This window comes from Podarcis liolepis (assembly GCF_965112155.1).
Source record: "Podarcis liolepis genome assembly, chromosome: 9".
In the NCBI taxonomy this organism is placed as follows: domain Eukaryota; kingdom Metazoa; phylum Chordata; class Lepidosauria; order Squamata; family Lacertidae; genus Podarcis; species Podarcis liolepis.
In genome coordinates this window covers 53,824,385-53,850,747 of record NC_139564.1, presented here as the reverse complement: position 1 = coordinate 53,850,747, position 26,363 = coordinate 53,824,385, and the positions used below count along the sequence as shown (strand labels likewise).

The following is a 26,363-nucleotide window of genomic DNA, read 5'->3' as shown; positions in this document are numbered from 1 at the left end:
TATATGGAGGTGACTGATACAAACAAAAGAAGGCATATGAGACATAAGAACAGAAAACTGTAACAGACCAGATAGTTTATGCTGGAGACTGGTCAAAATCTGGACCAGACAGGCTTGTGGGTGCAGTTTTGATCCTGGGATAGAGTTTGCAACCCAAATATGGCAAAACCCTGTTAGTTAGCAATCTCAGTGGAGCTGACAGATGACTTGGTGATAAGCAGAGCATAAATAGCTAGATAACAGAAGAAATCTGGTGGGATTTCGACTGTTTAAGATAAATCATTGATTTAGCTTGCCTGTACAAAGCAGAAAGAGGAGCAGAGAAAAGGGAAATGTGATTAGTTATCCGACTAAGTAGGATCTTAAATTCAAGGAGGTATTTTTAACTTGGAAGCAATCACATCTAAGTAATTCTACCCAAACTATTTTTGAAAAGATAAATGTATCATGTGACCAGTAATTGTTTTTTTAAGTAGTAGATATTAAAAAGGCAAAATTGTTCAAAGAATCCACTTTAGTAAAGAATATGTGCAAAGTGTTTTCGCTGCCTCCGTAAAATAAATCGTAGGAAATACAACATCAATACATCTTGTTGAGACAAATGTGTCAGTAACAATTATGTCAATGCAGGTTCAACTTTAGATATAACTTTTAGACCTGGCTTTTGGGTTGGTAGTTCCATTCCTTCCTGCCCGCTGTTTCACAATCTCCTGAATTTGGAATATAGTTAACAGAAACCAAGAAGGGTGTCTTAGCCATGCTTTTAAACCATAAATTAATTGCAGCACACAAGTTTTCTTTCTGTAGAGGTGTTCCCTGAAGTAAGGACTTGACATCTTATTCTTCAGGAAAGCAGTACACCAGATATTTCTGCATGGAGATTATGTTTTATTATTATTGACAGATCCAGTGCACCCCGCCCCACAAACGCACGCAGCAAAATCACGAAGCAGAATCGGCAAAAGCAAGACAGAAAGTATACTTCTCTCTAGGTTTGGCAGTTCATCGCTATGTAAGAGATGGAAGTTTGAGGGGACAAAGCAAGGTATGCGATGGTTAGGATTTTCCTTTAACTGGAAGGCTTTTCAAAATGGGATGAAAAGTAGCTAACAAGAAGAATTAGAACACCAGAGAAAGGAAAACAAGGCTCTTGGGAATGGCATTTAGAATGAAGCCCATTTCTGTCAGTAAGTAAGAAATGGAGACACTTGATCTAGTTGGCAATGTCAGCATATGTTTGCATCCAAATCCCACTATTACTATACTGGAGTTAATTATTGCTGGTTGTTTTGAGTTTAACTGGTTATGGAAATGCCTTCCTTTGAATGTTAGAGCTGATTTGTGCTTGGAGGTCATCAGAATGTGGTGGTATCCTTGGGCAGCTGCCAGGCCTCTGTGTTCCAGCAGGACCCATTGCCAGTGCCTTCCCTGAGACCTCTGATCAGCAGTGGGTGGGGTGAGACACTGTGTTAATTTTCCTCCATTTTAACTTCCCCACTGTAGTAGTGCTTCAGGGCACTTTGGGAAATTAAAATACTGGCTTGACACCCGGTGCTGATTGGAGAGCTGCTTCTGACTGCCAAATAAGGCCATGGGCGGCTTTGCTCACATACAAGGGACCACATCTCCTCAGGCTACCTCAAACTTAGAAGAACCAGCCTCCCTTACATGACAATACTTACAAAGTTAAGGTGTGAGTGTGTCAGACTTGTGTTGATAAACATGTACAGTAGAGGTACACTCATTGGGGATAATAATAATAATAATAATAATAATAATAATAATAATAATAATAATAATTTTATACCCCGCCCATCTGGCTGGGTTTCCCCAGCCACTCTGGGTGGCTCCCAATCGAATATTAAAAACACAGTTCAGCATTAAACATTAAAAACTTCCCTAAACAGGGCTGCCTTCAGATGTCTTTTAAAAGTAGGATAGTTGTTTATTTCTTTGACATCTGGTGGGAGAGCATTCCACAGGTCAGGCGCCATTACCAAGAAGGCCCTCTGCCTGGTTCCCTGTAACCTCAACTCACAGTGAGGGAACTGCCAGAAGGCCCTCGGAGCTGGACCTCAGTATCCAGGCTGAACAACGGGGGTGGAGACGCTTCTTCAGGTATACAGGACCGAGGCCGTTTAGGGATTTAAAGGTCAGCACCAACACTGGGAAGCTGGAATTGCATGCGACTCTCTGTTGAGCGTGCACTGCCAGATGAAACAACTAGCAGTGGCAGATAAGGGAAATACAAAATCTGAGTGTTTATTATGACATAATAATAGCTGGAGCTGTCCTTGCTCTTGTTAATACACATGACCCTGCTGTTGGCAATGTTGGCAACCTATACCTTTTAAGTGCATTCTTTCCCTCAAAGAATTCTGGGCATTCTAGTTGTGAAGGATTGTTGAAAATTATAAATCTCTGAGGCGTAAACTACAAAGACAAGAATTCTTTCAGAGGGAAAATGAGGATCGAATGTGCTTTAAAGATCTAGGTTTTGTCACTGAATTTTTGCAATTGAAACTTGGGTAGAATACTGATGGCGTAAGAACCGTCGCATGATTTTCAGCACTTTGATAGGGGAAAGGATTGGGTGAGGGTGAATCTTCAGTAAGTGATTTTGTTTGAGCTAGCTGCTAGACAGTTTTCTGTGAAATTCAAGGTTTTATATTGCATTTTGGTGGTAGTACTGGATTCTGTCATTGAGGCCTTCTCTAGCCTTGGAACAATAAAGGATTCAATATGGCAACTTTAAAAGTGAGATATTTTCTTTGAACTGGCTTCGGATAGATGCACAAGGCCAGTTTTATCATACAGCAAGACCTGAAGCACCTGGGATGACCCAATTCAAGAAGTGTCCCACCATACTAGATGTAGTTTGCAAGTCTGACATATTTCATTCCCTGTGATGTGACTAGTTTCCACAAATACTCAAATGCACCTCAGTATTCACTGCAGTATCTCAGGGGATAATGGGGATATAGGCAACTTTCATGAGGGATGCTTCTCCTAGAGTGGCAAAAATCCCCTCGGACTGGTCCTGCTAATACTTCAGACTCATATACATCTGTTGTCCAGCTGTTTCTCCTAACTTTCAGTATTCCTTGTACTCTCTACCTGTTCTCATTAGCTGTGCCTCGCTGTGTTAAGGATTGTTAGAAATTTTTAATTCTGTGAAGGGTAAAGTAACAGTGCCCATAATTTCTTGAGAGACAGAGAATGTGCTTTGAATGTGCTTTAAGGGTATTGTATGCACGCAGCCAGAGAAGAGCTTTTACCAGAATGTGATCACAGAACTGGGTTCTCTAAAGCATACTGCTGAAGTATTCTTGTATATTTGTGTCCTCTGCATAGCATCGCTGTGCTGTGTACTATGGAATCATTAGGCTGACAGAGGAAGTTGCTTTATGTAAGGAGAGATGTCCCAGACAACAACTGATTTTAAAAAGATGAAGATTAGCATGCATTATTTTAGCTTAGGAGGGAAAAATCCTTCTTGCACCATGAACCAGCATGGATGTAATCTCTTACCCCTTTTAACATGTAGCAGATCTGTTAAAGCCTAGTTGGGTCAACTGTGCAAAGCTGCATGTTCTATGGCTAGATTTATTCAAACAAAAAAATGCAAAAACCAGGGATCCGTATTCTGAATAAAGGCGTTTTCTCTCTGTGTTTTCAGTCTTCCCAAGGCTATACCACCTCATCCCAGATGGTGAAATTACCTGCATTAAGATCAGCCGCAGTGATCCCAATGAAAGCCTTGCCATTAGGATTGTGGGAGGCAGCGAAACCCCATTGGTTCACATCATCATACAGCACATCTACCGAGATGGAATCATTGCCAGGGATGGAAGGTTGCTGCCAGGGGACATGATACTAAAGGTACACTCTTAATGGAGGTGGATGCAAATGTGAGGAGACTTTTAATAGTGTACGTAGAGACACTGCTTTTATGTAAAGGTTCCTAATTCAGCTTGAGGACATGGCAAACATTCTTCGCCTGCCCAGAAGAGGAAGGGGTGACAGGAAGAAGACATAAAGAAGAGCAGCATCTTTCTGTTTACTGGTGTGGATTCATTTTGAAGTCAAACTTAGGCATTTCAACAGCAATCCTTCACCTAGTTAAGGCAGAATTATTTGTATTTAGTATGCTTTTTGTTGGATCGTTGTGGACTCAGTAGGCCTAAATCCAGCTCTTCATCAGTCTCTCGTATTTCGGACTTGACTTGTAGTATGCTTGCCAAAATGGTTGACCACCACTGTATTAACAGAAATGCTGCCCCCTTTACATGTGGTCACCTTAACTGAAGCAGTGCTGAGGAAACAACTCCCTGGTGCTGCTGCAAATACTTTTTTCCCAGATGGGGCAATGCTTAACTACTCTTAGGAGCACTTGCAGTGTTACTGAGCTAAATAGAAGATCAGTGGTGTTTTTCCCCATGGAGAAAGCTCCCAATTTGGTAGGTTCCCTTCTCTAAGGCTTATTTTGCCGAAGGATGCATCCAGCCCTACTTCCGACTTTATAGCAGAAATTTGCTATTCCGTACTCAGTTCTCATTCTCTGAGAGAAGGCTAAGTCAAGTTGCTGGAGAAAGAATGCATTTTCCACAGGGACTCGAGTCAGCGGGTCAGCTGCATAAAACTGCATCTCTAAACCGTTGCTTGATTTATTTCCCTTATAGCAAATTTAAGGGCTAGAAGTATTAGCAGAGATAGGATTAAATCTCCTGTGAAAACAAACGAGAACCCCAATGAAACATTGGTATAAAATGGCTGACAGCCATTTCAAACATATGTGATTTCCTAAGTATTTAAAACTTGGGTTTTCTGCCTGCGCCCTCCTTCAGTCCCACTATTTATACTGTTTAGTGAAGATGTGGACCGTGATCAATATCCATATTCTTTTATCGTTCAGAAATCGAGGGTGGCGTCTTTCAATTATAGTCCACGTATCATTGAGGCAACAGATAAATACTAGAGTGGGAGAGAAGGCAGGGTTAGTGGGGAATGGCAGCACTGGAAAAGGAGAAGCCGCTGGACTCAAAATTGAGATAGGCGAGAGGATATTGGAGCCTGAGGAGGAGCAGTAATAAAATTGAAAAATAGCCATTATGTCTGGAGATAATCAGCAGGAGAGGAAGAAAAGAGTACAGTGTGTGCTGTCCTTGTGGGGAAAGGATATTATATAATGAAAACTTGGCTTCTTTTGAGGGAGGCAAATGCCACATGTCGCTCTAACAGGAAGACATCTGTACAAGTAGGTCTTTCTGTCTGGCAGTGCCAGTTCAAATTAGATGGCCTTTTTAAAAAAAAAACTTACTGGTTTGTGGTTCTGTCTTCCAGGTAAATGGCATAGACATCAGAAATGTGCCGCACAGCTACGCCTTGTCGGTCCTGAGGCAACCTTGCCAAGTCCTCCGGCTCACCGTACTCAGAGAGCAGAGGTACCGTTGCCGAAACAGTGGACTTTCTCTGGACATTCCCTGCAACAGGGACGACAGTTTTCATGTGGTTCTGAACAAAAGCAGCCCAGATGAGCAGCTGGGCATCAAGCTGGTCCGCAAGGCTGATGAAACTGGGGTGTTTGTTTTCAACATGCTGGAAGGAGGCGTTGCTGCCCGCGATGGGCAGCTTCAGGAGAATGACAGGGTTTTGGCAATTAACGGGCACGATCTTCGATACGGAAGTCCAGAAAGTGCAGCCCAGCTGATACAGGTTTGACTCAACAACTTCCTCGCCATTTCTGAGCATATCTGATAAGCGATGATATTTCAAGACATGAACTGTACACTTAGCAAGAGAAAGCTGTTCCACTTCCACTCTTGCCAAGTTAACTATGCTCCCTAAGTGCAATCCATTTGCTAACATTGGCGGGAAAGTGGAGATAATATACTAAATGTCATCAAAGGGACCTCTAATTCCTGTGGAGTATTGTGACAATATTTCATTAGAACGAACACATTACTAATCTCATTCAGTGAGACGTATTCCTAAAGCATTACAAATCATTCCTGAATTAGCAACATGGAATTTTATTTTTACAAAAGTGCTTCTAGCCTGCTCTTTATTGTGTAGGTGGGTGACGTCATCTGAGATTCTGGCCTGTTTCCCATACTGAAGTACATAGATGTATGATGATAGCAGGTTTGAAGTTTTAGCTAGGTCCACCCGTTCATGGAAGCAAGTCACAAAATGTGGAGATGGACCACCAGCTTAGATGGCTTTTAATAAGGGCAAGAGAAAGCCATGGGAGATATGGCTATCAGTGGCTACTAATCATAAGGGCTGTGTAGTATGCCTCCAAGAACTGAGCCAGTATGTCTTTGATTGCCAGTTGCTGGGAAATTATATTGGGGGAGAGGGCAGTTGCCCTCATGTCCTAAGGGCTTCTCTTGGGCATTTAGTTAGCCACTGTGAGAATCAGGATACTCTTGTTATGTTCTGAAGCCAAACATAGCAGTTTGGCTTTATGGTGGTAAAAATGACCCAGTCTCCATGGTAATAATAATAATAATAATAATAATAATAATAATAATAATAATTTATTATTTGTACCCCGCCCATCTGGCTGGGTTTCCCCAGCCACTCTGGGCGGCTTCCACAGAAACCAAAAAACACTAAAATATCATACAGTAAAGCTTCCCTGAATAGGGCCGCCTTAAGATGTTTTCTGAATGTCAGGTAGTTGTCCATCACCTTGACATCCGATGGGAGGGCATTCCACAGGGCGGGCGCCACCACCGAAAAGGCCCTCTGCCTGGTTCCCTGTAGCTTCGCTTCTCGCAATGAGGGAACCGCCAGAAGGCCCTCGGCGCTGGACCTCAGTGTCCGGGCAGAACGATGGGGGTGGAGACGCTCCTTCAGGTATACTGGGCCGAAGCCGTTTAGGGCTTTAAAGGTCAACACCAACACTTTGAATTGTGCTCGGAAACGTACTGGGAGCCAATGTAGGTCTTTCAAGACCGGTGTTATGTGGTCTCGGCGGCCGCCCCCAGTCACCAGTCTAGCTGCCGCATTCTGGATTAGTTGTAGTTTCCGAGTCACCTTCAAAGGTAGCCCCACGTAGAGCGCATTGCAGTAGTCCAAGCGGGAGATAACTAGAGCATGCACCACTCTGGCCAGACAGTCAGCGGACAGGTAGGGTCTCAGCCTGCGTACCAGGTGGAGTTGGTAGACAGCTGCCCTGGATACAGAATTGACCTGCGCCTCCATGGACAGCTGTGAGTCCAAAATGACTCCCAGGCTACGCACCTGGTCCTTCAGGGGCACAGTTACCCTATTCAGGACCAGGGAGTCCTCCACACCAGCCCGCCCCCTGTCCCCCAAAAACAGTACTTCTGTCTTGTCAGGATTCAACTTCAATCCATTAGCCGCCATCCATCCTCCAACCGCCTCCAGGCACTCACACAGGACCTTCACCGCCTTCACTGGTTCTGATTTGAAAGAAAGGTAGAGCTGGGTATCATCTGCATATTGATGGACACCCAGTCCAAACCCCCTGATGATCTCTCCCAGCGGCTTCATATAGATGTTAAAAAGCATGGGGGAGAGGACGGAACCCTGAGGCACCCCACAAGTGAGGGCCCAAGGGTCTGAACACTCATCCCCCACCACCACTTTCTGAACACGGCCCAGGAGAAAGGAGCGAAACCACTGTATAACAGTGCCCCCAGCTCCCAACCCCTCTAGACGGTCCAGAAGGATGTTATGGTCGATTGTATCAAAGGCCGCTGAGAGATCCAGCAGAACTAGGAAACAACTCTCACCTTTGTCCCTAGCTCGCCGGAGATCATCAACCAGTGCGACCAAGGCAGTTTCAGTCCCATGATGAGGCCTGAACCCTGATTGGAAGGGATCCAAATGGTCCGCATCCTCCAGGCGTGCCTGGAGTTGTTCAGCAACCACACGCTCAATCACCTTGCCCAAGAATGGAAGATTTGAGACTGGGCGATAGTTGGCCATACTGGCCGGGTCTAAAGATGGTTTTTTAAGAAGCGGTTTAATGACCGCCTCTTTCAGCGGATCTGGGAATGTTCCCTCACAGAGGGAAGCATTCACCACCCCGCAGAGCCCATCGCCCAGCCCTTCCCGGCTAGCTTTTATAAGCCAGGATGGGCAAGGATCAAGGAGACAGGTGGTTGGTTTCACTCGTCCAAGCAGCCTGTCCACATCCTCGGGGGTAACGGATTGAAATTGATTCCATGCAACTTGACCAGACAGGGCTCTAGCACTCTCCCGCCCCAGCCCTGCTCCCACGGTGGTGTCTAGCTCCTTCCGAATATGAGTGATTTTATCTGCAAAAAACTTTGCAAAATCGTTGCAGGAGATCTTGGGGTCTTTACAAAGCCCCGATGGTAAAGGTGGTTCCGTTAAATTGCGGACCACCTGAAAGAGTCTCCTGCTACTATTTTCTGCAGATGCAATAGAGGCGGTGAAGAAAGTCTTCTTCGCCGTCGCTATCGCCACTTGGTAGGCTCGACGTTGAGCTCTAACCTGTGTCCGGTCAGATTCGGAGTGAGTTTTCTGCCACCGACGCTCTAGCCGTCTCAGCGATTGTTTCATCGCCCTCAGCTCCGAAGAAAACCACGGGGCTGTCCGGGCTCCATGCAATCGGAGAGGGCGCTTCGGAGCCAGACAGTCGATAGCCCTGGTTAACTCCGCATTCCAGCGGGCCACCAGGGAATCAGCTGAAAGGCCATCAACATGGGATAAAGCATCCCCTACCACTCTCTGGAAACCATTTGGATCCATTAAGTGGCGGGGGCGGACCATCCGAATTGGTCCCACCTCCCTGCAGAGGGGAAGGGTCACGGAGAAGTCCAGTTGCACCAGGAAGTGATCTGACCATGGCACTTCTTTGGTTTCATTTTTACTTAGTGTCAGATCACCCACGTCGCTAGAGGTGAATACCAGGTCTAAGGCATGTCCATGACTATGAGTTGGGCCCAACTTATTCAGGGACAGCCCCATGGAGGCCATGCTTTCCACGAAGTCCCGAGCGGCCCCTTGTAAGGTCGTGTCGGCGTGGATGTTAAAATCCCCTAGGACAACCAAACTAGGTGTCTCCAGGAGAACATCCGCCACGACCTGAAGCAGCTCGGACAGGGAATCCTTGGTGCAGCGGGGAGGTCGGTACACCAAAAGGAATCCTGTACTGCCCCTATTGCCCAACTTCCAGAACATGCACTCAGAAAACTGGGTCTTCCCAGTAGGACGCCTGGTGCAGACTAATGACTTCCTAAAAATCACTGCAACCCCCCCTCCCCGCCCACATGACCTGGGTTGCTGTGCGTAAGAGAAACCTGGTGGGCAAGCGGCAGCAAGGACGGGCCCATCTGTCTCATTCAACCAGGTCTCTGTCACACAAGCCAGGTACCTTGGTTCCTGAATGGCTTAGTTGATGAACAAATCGGCTCCCGAATGCCACAAACCCAGAAGTAAGTGTTCTGGTTTGCGAACGTTTTTCGGAAGCTGAACGTCCGTTTCGGCTGTCGGCATTGTTTCCGGGGCCAATCAGCCAATTAGAAGCCGTGCCTTGGTTTTTTAACCTTTGGGAAGCTGAACAGACTTCCAGAATGGGTTGAGTTCAAGAACCAAGGTATCGTGTGTGTGTGTGCGCGCGTGCATGTGCATCAAAGGGAATACCCTTCTAGAGGCTAGTATTTCAAATTATACTTAGATTTATGAAAAGATCAAGAGTGCTTTATAAGCAGAAAGAGCCCATGTGTGTGCATGTGCACCCACTGAACTTGAAAGAATCCACAGAAATGTTTAATAATGCAGTTGAAGCCCTTACATTTTCCTACTTAAAGGGGGGGGGGAGAGAAGCAAACTGATGGAGAAATGTGGAAAAACTGTACTTATTGTCAGAAAGTTCTTCCTAATATTTATCAGAATCTCCTTTCCTATAATTTGAATCCATCGGTTTGGGTCCCACCCTCTGGTGGGACAAGCTTTCCATCATCCATGTGATAGCCATCTTCAAATATATGAAGAGCTGTCATGTCACCTCTCAGTTTTTCAAGTTCAGCCCCAATAATTCTCACGCAGACCCATGATATAGAAAGAACCATGAGATTTCAGAGAAATGCTTTATATGAACTTCTGGCACTCCAACCGCATTTCGACCACCACACACAAGCAGTTCATCACATTTGCAACTACTTGTAAATAAGCAGTTCATGAGGTAAACCATAGATTTATCTCCATCTGACTTTATAATACATTTCATATTATTTCATATAGAATAGATCTGTGTATTAATTAGTTATTACACCACCAGCTGGTTTAGTTTCATATCATGCCTATGGCTTTAATCTAAATCTTTTTCAGACATCTGTTTTTAGTTACAAGACAATACTGTGACTATGTGGATTTAAAGTTCAGATGCCGATATTCCTGTACGATGGCATGCCATAAAAGCCCAGGATAGAATTGTGGGTGGGTTTGTATTAATAATACAAATGAATGGATGCAGATAGCTAGATCCAAACGCGGGGCAGAATGTTACATTTAACTACTGCCTTTTGTGTTGTATTGACCAGGAGTTGCATTTTGCTTTTCTATATTTCCAATAGGGGAGCACCAGTCTTTTCTTCTTCTTCACCCCCCCCCACATTAATTTTTATTTTTGCTATCTTGTCTCACCTTTTTTGGCAGCAAAAGTCTGACAAAAAATGAGATGTAAGTTAATAATAATAATAATAATAATAATAATAATAATAATAATAATAATAATAGATTTTATTTATACCCTGCCCTCCCCAGCCAAGGCCGGGCTCAGGGCGGCTAACAAGCAATAATAAAAACAAGTTGAATGAATACAACTTAAAAACAAGATTAAAATACATTAAAACATTAAAATGCAGCCTCATCACAGGAGGAGAAAGGAAAAAGAAAGGGGGGGGGGAATAAAAAACAAAATAAAAACCACCCTCTGTCCAATTAGTAAAAAAACAACAACCCACAATGCAAAAAAGACTTTAAATAATTAAATAGGCCACTGATTACTTAATATTATGAATTGTTTGATGGATCTGTCTACAGTGAGAAATATGTAGAAGTGGTATGATGGACTATAAGGAGTCATATTAATAAAATAATTTAAAGATATCTGCATTCTTCCAGTCCTGAGAGATTTGCTTTTGCAACTGATTAACAAGCTGGATTTGTTTCTCTTCTATCTGTACACAGGCTAGTCAGAAGCGAGTTCACTTTACTGTGTCTCGGCAAACCAGGCAACAGACTCCTGATATCTTGCAGGAGGCTGGATGGGATTACAATGGTAGCCACCAGCTCTTCCCCTCTCTGAGGAACAATCCTAACAAGGTGAGGCCTAGTACTCATTCCCCATATTGTGGTTTCTTCTGTGGAGAGGGCAGGGGAAAGAGGGTGTCTGGAACCCTGACTAATGTGTTAATGTCTCTAAGTATCCTCTCTGGACAGTATCACTGAAATGAGCACATTTTAGCTTTGCTGTGTAAACACAGAAACCTTGATCCTCTTTGTTTATACCCTGGGAAGTGCTGCTGTCTTGTGAATGGATGGCAGAGAGTGCAGGGGGTGAGGAGGAGGAAGTTGAAAGAAAACTAGGGCACAAAAAGTTTTATATGCATGTGTCCCTCGCGTATTCTATTTGCAACTGTGCTTTCCAGCAAAAACATAATGTACGTTAATAAACAACAACAAAGAGAAGCTTATCTCCACTTTCTCCATCTGGAGGAGAGCATGAAGGCCAAAGCCGTTGCTTCAGAGATTCCTACCATCTGGTAAAAGATTAATAGGAGGACTGTCATCCTGTCAGTCAATTTTGGGGTTAACTGCTATCAAGAGAGGGATGTGAGGGTGGAGTTTCAACATGCTGCCAGTTTCTTGCCTTCTTCGCAGCATCCATAGGGGGCCACTGCTGTGATTTACTAAATACTAAAATAGAAAGCATGAGGGGCTATTTTTAAACAAACTCCTTTTTTCAGTTTGTAACTTATGACTTTGGATGCAGGACAATAAAGTCAGTCCTCATAAGGGAGCAGGGCTCCCATTACTCATACCTCAGGTTTGACAAACAGAGGTAAGGATATTTAGCATCCTGAGGGAGAATTGTTTGGTTTCCTCCCTCTCTCGTCTTCTGTCCATGAACGCCAGCAGTTTCACTGAAGTCCTACGAGTCCTTTTATACTATCTCTCCCTTTATTCAAGCTGCTGCCACAGTGACATAAGCAAGAGGTGGAATTGGCATACTGGTGGAATTGTGTATTTGTTTATTGTTATAACTCTTCCTGGTACCTTACGGTTAAGGGCAGGTAAGAAAGTTGTGAATATTACACTTAGAATTTAAATAGCCCAGCCTTTTTTTCTTTTTTTTAATATCTTTTTAAAAATCTGCCAGAACAGCTAATGGTAAAAGTATAAAACGTACAACAACCATATAAAAGACCACAGAAACTGTAGCTGGAAAAAAAGAGCAATAGGCCAGATTAAAATGTCACCTTAAAAATTCAGCACACGAAAGGCTTGGGCAAATGAAATGTCATAAGCTGGGGCTGAAATAACATCAGATCTTATGGAGCAGGCTCCAAACTCAGGGCACCAGAGGACCAAGGAAGTGTTGCTGCCTGCCTCACCTTCAGTGGAGGTGGCTCCATTAGGGTAAATGGGGCCCTGCCCCATCAATCCCAGTCTGCCCTTTGCCAACCTCCACCTTCTTACTTAGACAGCATCTTAAAAAGCAGAGAAATCACCTTGCCAGCAAAGGTCTTTATAGTTAAAGCTATGGTTTTCCCAGTAGTGATGTATGGAAGTGAGAGCTGGACCGTAAAGAAGGATGATCGCCGAAGAATTGATGCTTTTGAATTATGGTGCTGGAGGAGACAAGTCTTGAGAGTCCCATGGACTGCAAGAAGATCAAACCTATTCATTCTGAAGGAAATCAGCCCTGAGTGCTCACTGGAAAGACAGATCGTGAAGCTGAGGCTCCAATACTTTGGCCACCTCATGAGAAGAGAAGACTCCCTGGAAAAGACCCTGATGTTGGGAAAGATTGAGGGCACAAGGCACAAGGAGAAGGGGACGACAGAGGACGAGATGGTTGGACAGTGTTGTCGAAGCTACCAGCATGAGTTTGACCAAACTGCGGGAGGCAGTGGAAGACAGGAGTGCCTGGCATGCTCTGGTCCATGGGGTCACAAACAGTCAGACACGACTAAACGACTAAACAACAAAACCTTCTTACTTACAACCAATTTTGGGGGCAGCATAACCTATCAGTATCCTCTTCCTCAGCCTCAGTGCCGCCCTTGTAGAACTCAGCAGAGAGGCGGATGGGGACAAGACTAGAATTAGTTGGCTCTGCCTGTCTTCGGCTATGGCGCCACCTACTGTTGGGCTCCCTGCCTTCCACCCTACAAGCTCCAATGGATGCCAGCCACCTCTGCTCACCAATGAAAGCAGAGAAACCAGAAGAATGACATCCGAGGAAGATATTAGTAGCTGGGCAGTTTCATGTGAAAACGTGAAACAAATCCACTGGCTCCCAGTCCATTTCTGAGCACAATTCAAAGAGGTTGCTCTAAAGTTTAAAGGTCTAAACTGCTTCATACCCAGATACCATAAGATTGTGAACTTGTACACCTAGCAAGGCATATTTTTGCTATATTTCAGTCCTACTTTTCAGGCAGTTATTGAAGATGGTGATGGTGATGATATAGAAGCCTGGTATCACACTTACAAACTTAAGACACACAAGGGAGTTGCAGGGAAAGAAAGAGGAGAGTTGTTGGTTCTTCAAGTCATGACATGAACTAAGAGCATGAACGAAGAGCATGTAGTTTGAGTCAGGGTGATCTTCTGTTCCTGGTGTTAGCAGACTGGCAGAGCAATGAGGCAAGTGTGGCCTTTTCCCTTGCTTCTGCAGTTGTAGTATTGAGCTGAGTGTTGTTGTTTTCTGTCTGGGGAGGAAAGCCCCCTGCAGCTGCTGCTCTTCTGTTGGAGGAGGCCAGGTTTGTCTCTATTTGGTCCTTCTGCCACCAGTGACTATTTGAGAAAGGCAAGCCATCCATGGATCTTCCTTGTCCCCATCATTTTCCTTTTCGCTTCCTCCAAAGTGAAGACCTTTTTATTTCCCTACACCTTTTAGGCATCTGTTTTAAGGCGGCTTTCTGCTGGAATTTCATCTGCTTTGCTGCTACTTTGTTTTATTTGATTATAATCTTCTCTAAGCTGCTCTGAGAGCCTCACTGGTAAAAGAGCAGAGGGAGAAGTTTTCTAATTAAGTAGAATACCAGCTCTGTTGCATTTGTCATTGCACACTGCCTCTTCAGGTGAAGACAGTGTTCTTTGGACCCTAGGAACCAGGAGATGACTAAGATCATTCAAATAAAATACCCTTTCAGCAAGTTTCGTTGCTCTCTTTGCTCCATGTGTCAGCAATGTCAACTTAGTGACCACACAATGACAAGCTGATAGGCTGTGCTTGCCTCCTTTTTGACCTCTTCAATAGAGGTCACCATTTCAGAAGGCTGCTTTGAGGAACGTTACTTAATCTCTCTTGTTTGCCTTGTTTTTGAGTTGGCTAGAAAGGAAAGCCACATGCTGTGCACTTCATTCCTGCTCCCTTTCCCTATACAGTGGTACCTCGGGTTAAGAACTTAATTTGTTCCGGAGGTCCGTTCTTAACACGAAACTTCTTAACCTGAGGTACCACTTTAGCTAATGGGACCTCCCGCTGCCGCCGTGCCACCGCAGCACAATTTCTGTTCTCATCCTGAAGCAAAGCTCTTAACCCGAGGTTCTATTTCTGAGTTAGCGGAGTCTGTAACCTGAAGCGTATGTAACCCAAGGTACTATTGTAATTCTTGAGAACACCCCTTGTCCTCTGTGCATCAGCTCTTTTGTGCTATTACCCTGTGACTTCCTTGGTTTTTCACCTTTCTGTAGCAAAAGGAAGCTGACGTTCTTATTGGTCTAAAACAGCCTATATATATATATATATATATATATATATATATATATATATACCGTATTTTTTGTTCTATAAGTCTTACTTTTTCCCTCCTAAAAAGTAAGGGGAAATGTCTGTGCGTCTTATGGAGCGAATGCAGGCTGCGCAGCTATCCCAGAAGCCAGAACAGCAAGAGGGATTGCTGCTTTCACTGCACAGCGATCCCTCTTGCTGTTCTGGCTTCTGAGATTCAGAATATTTTTTTTCTTGTTTTCCTCCTCCAAAAACTAGGTGCGTCTTGTGGTCTGGTGCGTCTTATAGAGCAAAAAACACGGTATATGTATGTGTGTGTGTGTGTGTGTGTGTGTGTGTGTATATATATATATGCTTTCGTAGATTTTCACGGGTACCCGAAGACACCAAAACCATATATATATATATATATATATATATATATATATATAATATCATCCAAGGTGAAGCTGAGCCAAAACAAAGCCAAGCAGCATCTTGAGCAAAGGAGTGGGCTGACATGAAAGATAACTTATTTGAACACATTATGTTGGAGTCAGCTTGTTTCACAAGATCTGGAAGGCAATGGTTCCCCGTCCCTGCTGTTGGGACAACACTCTAGCTTTCCAAACTCTGTGTCGCGACACATTAGTGTGTAGGTGTGTCTCGTGAATGCTCCCTGCGCTCCTCCTGAGGTTGGAAAGGGGTTAGTTCAGTGATGGCCAAACTTGGCCCTCCAGCTGTCTTGGGACTACAACTCCCACCATCCCTAGCTAACAGGACCAGTGGTCAGGAATGATGGGAACTGTAGTCCCAAAACAGCTGGAGGGCCAAGTTTGGCCATCACTGGGTCAGTTCAACCTCCAGTTTGCTAGTAAAATTGAATTACTGTGTTGGAGAAATGATGCACGTCTTAAAAAGTGTGTCACCAACATGGAAAGTTTGGAAAGCTCTGCTCTAGTAGATGAACCAATGTCTGACCCAGCAAGAGGAAGGATCCTGCATGGGCAGTGTGAGAAGGATGTTGAATTTCAGGAGAGAGGGGGAGTGAGAGAAGGGTGAGGTTTGTCAAAATGAAAAAACCAACAACCGTTTCTGAGATTTCAGAATTATTAATTTAATGTCGTACCATCGTTTACCTTCCTCTCCGAGGCTGGGCTACAACAATATAAAACACAACATTAAATTGATTTTTAAAATTTCTTTTGGAATCTGGAAGATAATATCTGATCTCTTCCATTTCCACATTTGTCCTCCTGGATCCTTGTAAGTGTATCATTTCAGATTCTTTTTTAAAAAGAAATTTTTACGATTTTCAGGCTTATACATTTCAACAATTCATTTCAGATTCTCCAAGATTCCTGCAGGTTGTCGAGTGTCAACATTGGATCTGGTTCTTTTTTAAAAAAAATATATATATTGAAAGTTTAAAAGTACATAATTATATGTGCACTAAATATGGTGAGACGTAAATAAAAGAGAGAGAGAGAAAAAAGAGAAACAGCACTCATGTAGAAGGGAAACTAAAGGGAGAGAAGGGGGGAACTCCAAACTCTATACTTTACAAAGTTGTTATTGTAATTCACCAGATCTTAACCTATTACAGTATTTGTAAGAATGGATTCCCTATATATCATTGAATTTGTCCATGGCAAGTCTGCATTTATATGCAAGTTGTTCATATGTTGCAAGTTGTATAAGTCTTCAATCCAATCGCAGAAGGGAGCCATTAGATTTTACTAGTCAGTCTTTCAAGTTTCGGTGGGCATGTGGTTGTGGGTGTTTCTGCCCAAAACACTGCTACCCTAAAGTGGGCCCATCAGGGTGATGGTATCTGGCTTTTGGAACCTGCAAGGGAAAGTCTCACGTCTGTAGCACATTCTTCCCAGTTCGTCATTGGCTGCAGTTCCAAATTAGCTGATCCTGAAATAAATTAAACTGTGCTTCTTAACACCATTTACTTTCTGTTGCTCTAAGAAAGCGTAAGCCTTTGCCCTTAAAGGCAACCTTAAAATATATATTTTAAAAAATTAAACAAATAAATTCAGATCTCCTCTGATGTATCCTGTTTGCAGCTGAAATTGCTTAAGGGAATCACTGTGTGTGGGGGGAGTGCAGTTTTCTTTACACAGTCAGAGCTTAAAGTTGCTATATTGCCAGTTGTTTTCTGCCTGAGGTGCTAAATTTAGCGTCTATGTACATTAACTATCCTCATCCTCACCCAAAATGTAATTATAAACTGATTTTGTTGAGTTTTGGAGAGCCTTCAAGCTTCCAGCTCAAAATGCCACCACACTCACACTTCAATCTAGTTACTTTATTTCGATATTTTGATTTGGGGGGGGCGAGAGATTGCACAGTCAAATTTCACCACCTCCAAATTGGATTTTATTGTATATTCTGTTGACACACTTAAAACATTCTACTCTCTCTAGCATAATTTGATTTTAAAAACCCCACCCCCTCATTTCTTTTTTCTTCGAGAGCTGACTCTCCGCTTCGACATTTCCAAGGACACAGATGTAAATGTGGGGTTGATATTGCTTTCAAGTTTCTAATATCCAGTGCCAAGAATAAACTCCAACCTTCAACATCATTTGTTATTATAAAAGGGCTCAGCCATCCCTTTTGGCAAAGAAAACCATGACATCCTGCCTGCCTCCATGTGGAAATAGGCTGGCTCTGAAGCCGGTGCCAATTGTAAACACTGAGTTGTCCAGCACCAAGCTTTGGGGAAGTTGTGAGGCACTATTAAGAAATGAAGCATCGGACACCATTAGCAGCAATTTGGTGTGTATTTTGCCTGTTGAGAATGATCATACACTTTTATGTTACGGAGGGGGAGCAGGCAAGAGGATGTGATACCTCCTTGTCCTCATATAGTAAGAAGAGCAACCCTAAGAATTATCTAGCACTATATTTTTATGCTTCCCAAACTAATTCCATCAGTGTTTTCTTAAAGCTGTTTCCTAATATCAGCTATACGTTTCCCTTCTGCAATTTAAACCAATTGCCACATCTCCTTTTATCTAAAGCTATTCTGTTCCAGATTTTCTTTGTGGCATTCTTTTCCTTTCTTCTTCTTCTTCTTTGAGATTAACATGTACCAATAATCTTTTCCAAACACTAAAAATATGCACTGGCCTTTTAACCTTTCTCTCCTTAACCCTTTGCCATATTACAGCCAGAGCTACATGATACGTGGCACTTTACAGAATAGCTGTTTGTGTTTGGCCAATCCCAAGGAGCTTAATAGATAAGATGGGGATACAAAGAAACAATGAATTTGAAAGCAGGAGAAAAATAAGGAATCCCCATGTATTAATCTGTAAAGGTGGAATCGCCCTTTGTACACCCAAAATAAAATATAAAACTGAAAGATTATATCCCGAATCCAAATAAAGTTACACACATGTCCAAAAGTAAAAACAGCCCCCAGGAGAGGTGCAAAAATCACCATAGAAGTCTGTCTCCAGTTATCTGTGTAAGGTCATGAATTTAGACAAGAGCCTGGAGCTGAGTCGTAGGAGAAAGGTGGACTGTATGGAGTATATGTTGTATGTGTGTGTCAACACACTGCCACTGTCAAGGCGAAATCAAACATGGGAGAAACGTCCCATCCTTCTTGCACCACAGCACAAAGGCATGCAATTTTTTCGCCCTTCCTCCTTGCCTCCAAAGGCTTTGAGTACTTGGGGCACATACTGTAAATGTGGCTATTGCAGTAAAGTGATTTTTTGGATGTGTGTGTGCTGATATAGCTCCTTGCCAAGGGCACAAAGGACCCTATGTGTACCTCTGTACTTGTCATATTGGTTTTACTGGGTTTTGGCAATGACTAGCTTTCTCTGGATTGGGGTTTCTGGAATTCTCCAGTCTTAAGGATTCAGGACATTCTCGCAGTCCAGGGTCCCAGGCACAGCTGTGAGGGAGAAGTCTGTCCGAATTGGTTAGGTGCTTCCCCCTCAATCCCTTATCCCATTTCAGTGGGTAGCACAGCTCAATGGGAAAATAAAGCTTCCTCAACATTTACTTTAACGAAATTGGATCTGGCTTGGTGAGATCACAAGAAGACCCAATACAGCAAGAATTGTGGGGTGGTTTAGGGCTCAGCCACACTTCTGCAGGCCCTGTGTTTTCTAGATTTGGGTCTGAGAGGCTTTTCGTTTGCCTTTCTGCTTTCTCTGGGAAAACCCACTGTTTACTGCTGATTCATAACAAATGTCAACCAGGTTTTCTGCAGATTGATGTTTGTAAACAGCAGGTTTTCCTGGGGAAAGCAGGAAACGAAAAACCTGTTGAAGAAGCTGAAGTGTGGACAAGCACTTAGCTTTGGATTCAGTTCCAGGCCAAGAAATTTTGTTGCCTGAAGTGTAGTCCAAATGATAGCCCACCCACCTCCTGGCTGCACTACTGCCAACAGTTCAAAAAGTCTTTCTGTACTATTCCATTATCAGTTTCTGCCTTATGATACTGTTGAGGAAGGTTGCTTCGCCTCTTTATGCATGGCAGGCTTGGCCCTGCTGGAATTTGTCAGTTAATAGCCTGAACACCCTCTCTCTCCCTCACCCCAGGCTGGCTTACAGTTATATCCCTGGCGAAGTGCAAGTTGAATTGTGTTTTCTTTGAGATCAGTTGGAGCTTGTACATAAAGTCAAACCAGGTTTTAAAATACCACCTACTATTCTTAGTAGGCTGAAATGGCTGTGTTTTGCTTATAAATACATTATCTTCTAGCCTTCAAAGACTTTGCCCTTTACACTGAGGGACATAAAACCCTGTAGCTGAAGGATCAGCTTCAGCCTTCAGGTAATTAAAATGGTACATCCAGCTGTGGCCATTGCCTGTGAGACAACCGCCAGGACACCGAGTGAGAGATAATCTGCTGTAAATATTTATCTTACAGTAAATATTAAAAACCAGGCAAGCTGTTGTGTTCCCCTTGTCAGAGGGGCGCCCAAGGTAATGTCAAAATCACGAAGAGAAAGCACTTGTTTAGGAAAGAACACGCTGAACACTGCCATTGCTAAACATTGCCTTTCGACTGGCTGAGTTGGTTATTGGTAAGAAAGCCAAAGTTTGGTGTGGTGTTTACTAAAATAAAACCTTTCCTTTCCTTTCATCCTTATCTCCCCTGCTGTCCTACTTTTCCTCAGCCGAGACTCCACAAGTTGCTTTATGTTTATAATACGTCATGTTGAAAAAAAGCTTTGGAAAAACTTGTGGCAGAATTTTCATCATGACAAAATGTAGTAGGTGACAACTTGATTTCTGAACTGGGGTAGACAAATCTATCCATTTCGGTTTCCCTGAGTTTCTCACATTTCCAGGTTTAGGTTCAGTTTATCACATTTTCATATCAGTTGGTGATCTTTCTTATAGTCCTAATGTACTCATTTTTGTACACAATTTTGTCTGATTTACACATTTTGCAAACATTTACCCCTAAATGCATTTGTATGGCATTTTCACTAATTATGATTTTTTGTGCACATTATTTGGTGGGAGAACTGCATTGAAAAATTTGGAGAAGTGTACATCTTGAAGGCTAGCTGTGTTTTGGTTTACATTGTTTCAGGAAGTATGAATTAGGTAGGCTTCCATTAAAATGTGAACCAAACCAAATTTAGCTCCCATTCCTATTCTGGACATCACCTTTAACCTTAATTGGGTTTACATAATTTTATTTCATAGAACGGTGTGTAAACAGCCTGCAATAGCTGCATCATTACTGATGTGTGAGTCAGAGGAAGCATATAATTTTCATACTTTGGGTACAAAGTGAGAAGCAGCCCTGACTTATGAAAAAGGTATTTCCTCTCAAAAATGAATACTTGCCAGTGAGGAGAATTTTTGATCACAAGACTGGAAATGAGATTCTTTTCAGATGAACAGATTTATAAAAACAGAATGATTTATTTACATTTTTAAAACAAGAGATGTACTCAAGATATGATCCAATTGGGTGCCCTTTGAGGTATATGCAAAATTCATTTACAAGTAAGCTGCTCCTTTGTCAAATAGAGGCACACCCCACTGCTTGCATCTTCATATACGCTTTAAGCCGTGAGATGCCGCTGAATTGCAGTCCAGGAAAAACTCAAATTTTACAATTCTGCCTGGGATTGATCTAGGGGAACACCAGCATCCATCAGAACACAAGACAATTCTAGAGGCTTTGCTAGATGCATCAGAGTTTGGCACTGTCACAGTGAAGTTCCTGAAGGAACTCCTAGAATTATTCCTGGAACCTAGCTATCTTGTATCTCCAAAGGATTTTGGAGTACATTTTAGAATTTAAGGAGGTCTTAGATTGCCAAAAACAGATCTTATATATTAGCTTTTCCCAACCAGATTTTGTGTTATAACTCTCATCAGTTCCACCCAGCATGGCCAGTGGTCAAGGATCATGGAAGTTGTTGTCAACATCTAGAGGGCACCAGGTTGGAGGAGGCTTTTCTAGAGTTGCCATACATCCAGAATTTCCTGGATATAGTCGGAATAAAGCAGTGTCTGGACAGAAATTGCCAAAACATCCAGGACGTATGGAACTCAAGTCTGCAGTTCAAATACTTCACTATTCTGCCAGTTTCAAGCGGACACAATCTGTCCAATCATGCAGAACTCACATGTACAGGTGAACCAATAATTCACTTGGAAACCTGCCACCAGGCCTTCTGTACATGTTCGTCCTTAAGATATGTGCTTCCCAGAATTTCTATAGAAAAAAACACTGTGCAGAATGGCAGTACACAAATTTGCAACCATTTTTTGTACCTCATAGTGGTATGAAAAGATACTGCCATGACTGCCAGGTAAACAACCGCTAAATGTGCCCCCATGTGCATTCGCAGGGAATGTTCTTCTCACGATCTTGTTCATGTGGAGAAATTTAATCTCAAATATTAAGGCAAAAGTGGGTCAGATGTCCAGCGTTATGGCTTAACCAGCACTTCCTTGCAAGTTAGAGTGTTTCATTTTTTTAAAAAAGAAAATGCTTTGGCTCAAACAATGCATCATTCGACTTATGTATACCTCTAGTGATGGAGGCAGTGAATATCAGTTGTTGGAAACTGCAGGAGGAGAGAGTGCCGTTGTGCTGAGGGTTTCCCCACAGGCATCTGGTTGGCCACCTTGAGAACACGATGCTGGACTAGATGGGCCATTGACCCTGATCATAAAGGCCATCAGATTATGGTGAACCATGTTATGAAGTAGCTGATCACGATCATACCGTCCAAAAGCTTTCTCCATGTCCTCTGCTCATGTTTGCCCTTTGTGCCCCACAGACTGGCCTCCATGCGGTCACCTGTCATGAAAAGGTGGTGGTCGTTCGGAAAGACAACGCAGAGTCGCTGGGGATGACTGTGTCGGGCGGTGCCTTCTCCCACAGGGAATGGGATTTGCCTATCTACGTTATAAGTGTTGAACCAGGCGGAGTCATCAGCAGAGATGGCAGGATCAAAACAGGTGAGACTAAAGGAATTCAGAGCACACTTTGGAGCTGAGTATGTCTTTGTGAACTGTAACCACAACTCTGTTCTTGTATTTAGTTAGGCCTGGTTCTCAGTTACCTTGTAGTACAGTTGCCACTGTCCATGATGCCCTGGTAATGTTAAATCTGGGAATATCATCACTGTTACTGTGATTTTTGACACACACCCCTGAAGACTAAATACGATTTTAGACATAAAAACCATAACCAAATAGTGCTGACTTTCTGCACACATATTACCAGATAGGCAGTTTTAAGGAATTCTGGTCACTATTTTGATTGAGGAAATCTGTTCATAAATTAATTTCTCGCTGAATAATAATTCAACCGTATAATAATTTAGTATTGTTCAGATAAGGACTTAATAAGAAAATATGTTGATTGCTGTAAAAAGAAACAGGACTCTGACTCACCACCCACAGTTATTGAGATGGGTGCACAGTCTTATTTGACTCAGAGAGACCAGATAATGGCCAGATGTGTTTCATAGGAAATGGAAATATTTTCAGAATTACTGGAATAAGTATTATGAAAGCTGCCAAGTATCGCAAATGTTTTGTATGTAAATCTCTCTCTCTCTCTCTCAACCTAACCTAACTCACAAGGTTGTTAAGGATAAAGTGAGAGAACCACTATGTATACTCTGAGCTTATTGCAAGAAAGGTAGGATATAGGAACAAAAATGATAATGAGCTGGTCTCCCAGTCACTTTATTAGTGAATACCAATAAAAAAAGTTTTTTCCAGTCCTGAATTCGATCTAACCTATTTGTTAAAACTCAAGCTCTGTGATCAGTACTGTATATGTGGGTCCAAAAGGGAGCCACTGTTTAAAACAGTTGAATATAAATTGGAACCAAAGAAATTCACTTGTAATTTATTCCAGATGCCACAAGGAGGTGTTCGTAAGACTGGTGTCTTGTATTTCAGAGTATTACCCACTTCCAAATTTGGTTTCAGTTTTCAAAAGTGTTAGCATTCCACATCATTCTCAAAATGGCTTAATCATGAATTAGGTAGCTTCTAACATGCTTCAAGCAGCCTTTTGTTCACAAAATTGGAATCCTTAAAGTGCAAGAAATGGCTCTCTCTCTGTGCACAAGGCAGTTGGTTGGTTGGTTGGCTGGCATCCATCTGTCTCGGGAGACAATGGAAGCTTTCTTACAATTGTGTATTCATCATCATGTTTCCGATGTAATTATCTGGCTTACATACATGAAATTGTAACATTTGAATGCTGTATCCTCTAGGAAGAAAGTCCGGGAAATGTTGGTTTTTGTATCATCCTGATTACATGAAAGTAGCTAGAAGGAGTCAGGTGGAACAGACTTCACTGGGTTTTTTTTAACAGAGGCGGGATGGTCATCTGTCAGGGATTCCTGTGATAGCTGCATTGCAGGGGATTGGACTAGGGTCTCTTCAAACCCTACAATTCTATGATTCTGTGAGTCATCCTTATCTGCAGTCTTGCAAGAAGTCTGTGATTCTCATGCAGCAATGTGAGGAAGATACTAGACAATTAGCTTCATACCTTTGAGTTTTGTTTTGTTTCTGAAGGTGCTTTATTTCTTAAAATAATCCCTCCACCCATAGACATTTGGGACAGCACATATTCACACCACCCTAAACTAGAGTTAAATCAGCCCTGCTGATATTGATAACAGTGAACTGGTGCAGTGCTTAAAGCAAAACAGCAGCAGGCCAAGCCAATGACTGGTGGTTTAAAACAACAACAATTCCAAACAGATTTCAGAGGAAATAGTTAAATGTGAAAGCTGCAATGCTGTACACACCTAACTTTAAGTAAACCCCATGGAATTCAGTGTGGCATACTTCTGAGTAGGCAAGCATAGGAGTCCACTTTTAAACAAACACAACATTGCATTTTCTTTTAGTGATTCGTTGGCAGAGCACAAGTCTAAATTGCAGCTCTTCTACAACCAGAGATCTAGAAGGATATTGCAGTTTTATTTTGCTTGCAATGCTCACGGGCAAACTGATTTGGTAGCCCATTCAGAACAAATATCACCACCTTTCCCCAAAATTATTATTTTCTCTTTTTGGAGTGGGGAGAAACTGAAGTAAAGTCAGTAACATACCAAATGCTACCTCTTGTTGAACTGGAATTTGAATCCAGATCTTCCAAACCTGTAGGCAACAACCCATCTATATCTATGGGTACTGTACAAAACACATCAAGTTCCCCATTGGCATCTGTTCTTAGAATGGAGTTTGGGGTAGAGCAAACTCAAAACAAGGAAAAACCTTTTTCCCCCTCCTACAACTGACCTCAAAAACATATTTTATAAAAGGCATAAAAACTGCTCTAAGGACTTCCCAGCTGTTATTTGGCCACTCCTAAGTTTAGAGGTACAGCTTTGAATGACAAAAGTGTATTTTATTAACTGCTAACAGGTGTTTTTCCCCTTCATTTCCTGCCTTCCAGGTGATATTCTGCTCAATGTGAATGGAATTGATCTGACAGGTGTGAGCCGTGGGGAGGCTGTAGCCCTTTTGAAAAACATCTCCTCGTCTGTTGTCCTCAAAGCATTAGAAATGAAAGACTGCGAGACCTTGGAGGATGGCGATGACCTCTCATTGCTCGATGCCAGTTTGAACTCGTCTAGCCCGAGCGAATGGTCTCCATCCTGGGTGATGTGGCTCGAGGTCCCACGGTAAGTCCTGGGAGTATTTCCATGTGCTGAAAGGGATTATGGCAGGGATAGGGGATCTGTGGCCCTTCCAATGTTCCTGGACTCTTAATTCCCATCAGTCCCAGCTGGCATGTCTAGTGGCCAGCATTGATTGGAAGTGTAATCCAGTACAGGTAAAAGGTAAAGGACACCTGGATGGTTAAGTCCAGTCAAAGGCGACTATGGGGTTGCAGCGCACATCTCACTTTCAGGCGTTTGTCCGCAGACAGCTTTCCAAGTCATGTGGCCAGCATGACTAAACAGCTTCTGGTGCAACAGAACACCGTGATGGAAACCAGAGTGCACTGAAATGCCGTTTACCTTCCTGCCACAGTGCTACCTATTCATCTACTCGCACTGGTGTGCTTTTGAACTGCTAGGTTGGCAGGAGCTGGGACAGAGCAAAAGGAGCTCACCCTGTTGCGGGGATTCAAACCGTCAATCTTCTGACCAGCAAGCCCAAGAGGCTCAGGTGTTTAGACCACAGCGCCACCGCATCCCAGAGTCCAGTAGCATCACTCGGAGGGTCACAGATTCACTATTGATACCTTTGGGGTGCTTACCTGACTCTTTCCCCTGAGTTGATGTATTGCATTGACACCTGAATTAATTCCAGACTTGGCATGTGTGTACACACACACCACACAGAAAGGACTGTATTTAACGGAGCAGAAAAGATCCTGAGCAGGCCCATTTCTGAAAAAGTGTCTGGCTGTCAAAGTAGCGAGGGAAACCCTTCAGAGATCGCATCTATGCTCTTAGAATACAGGATCTTGAATGCCAGACCACCCTGCGTCCTCCCAGACAGTCCCTGCAGCTTGCAGACTGCACAGACACCGTTTCAGTTATATGCCATTTTAAATTGTTTGACTTTGCCCAGATGTTCAAAAACTGTGTACGCGCTCATGGGCTGAAATTATCCAAACCCCCTCCCCCTCAAAAAAAGAAGAAAAGAAAACATTCACCTCTCTAATGGGCCGGAAGCAGCTGTGTTGCAATTTTTAGTAAAACCACAGAGTGCGTACTTTGTCACCCACTCACACAGCACATTTTAATGACTCCGCGGGGCATAAATCATTGCAGCATTCGTCTGAACTGGAATTTTAAAAACGAGATCCTACCAGGCTGACACTGAATTAAATCTGCCCTCGAGCTAAATCTTCCCTCCAGCAGCCCACCAGTGAGAAAATGTTAGTTATATAAGAGACTCCTTTTGCAGCTTTGCACAC

General features: G+C 43.1%; 1 protein-coding gene across 8 annotated transcripts in view; it reads left to right on the top strand.

The window, feature by feature from the left end:
* Positions 1-26,363, top strand: part of LNX1 (ligand of numb-protein X 1) — a 118,256-nt gene that overhangs the window by 82,131 nt on the left and 9,762 nt on the right. For 5 of the 8 annotated variants that reach the window (XM_083459883.1, XM_083459884.1, XM_083459885.1 and 2 more), the window contains 6 exons: positions 905-1,045; positions 3,680-3,882; positions 5,344-5,715; positions 11,194-11,328; positions 22,237-22,417; positions 24,888-25,116. In XM_083459883.1, the coding sequence (XP_083316009.1) occupies positions 905-1,045; positions 3,680-3,882; positions 5,344-5,715; positions 11,194-11,328; positions 22,237-22,417; positions 24,888-25,116 (1,261 nt within the window). The remainder of the gene's footprint in view (positions 1-904; positions 1,046-3,679; positions 3,883-5,343; positions 5,716-11,193; positions 11,329-22,236; positions 22,418-24,887; positions 25,117-26,363) is intronic. The other 3 variants (XM_083459887.1, XM_083459886.1, XM_083459889.1) reach the window with 1 other exon arrangement.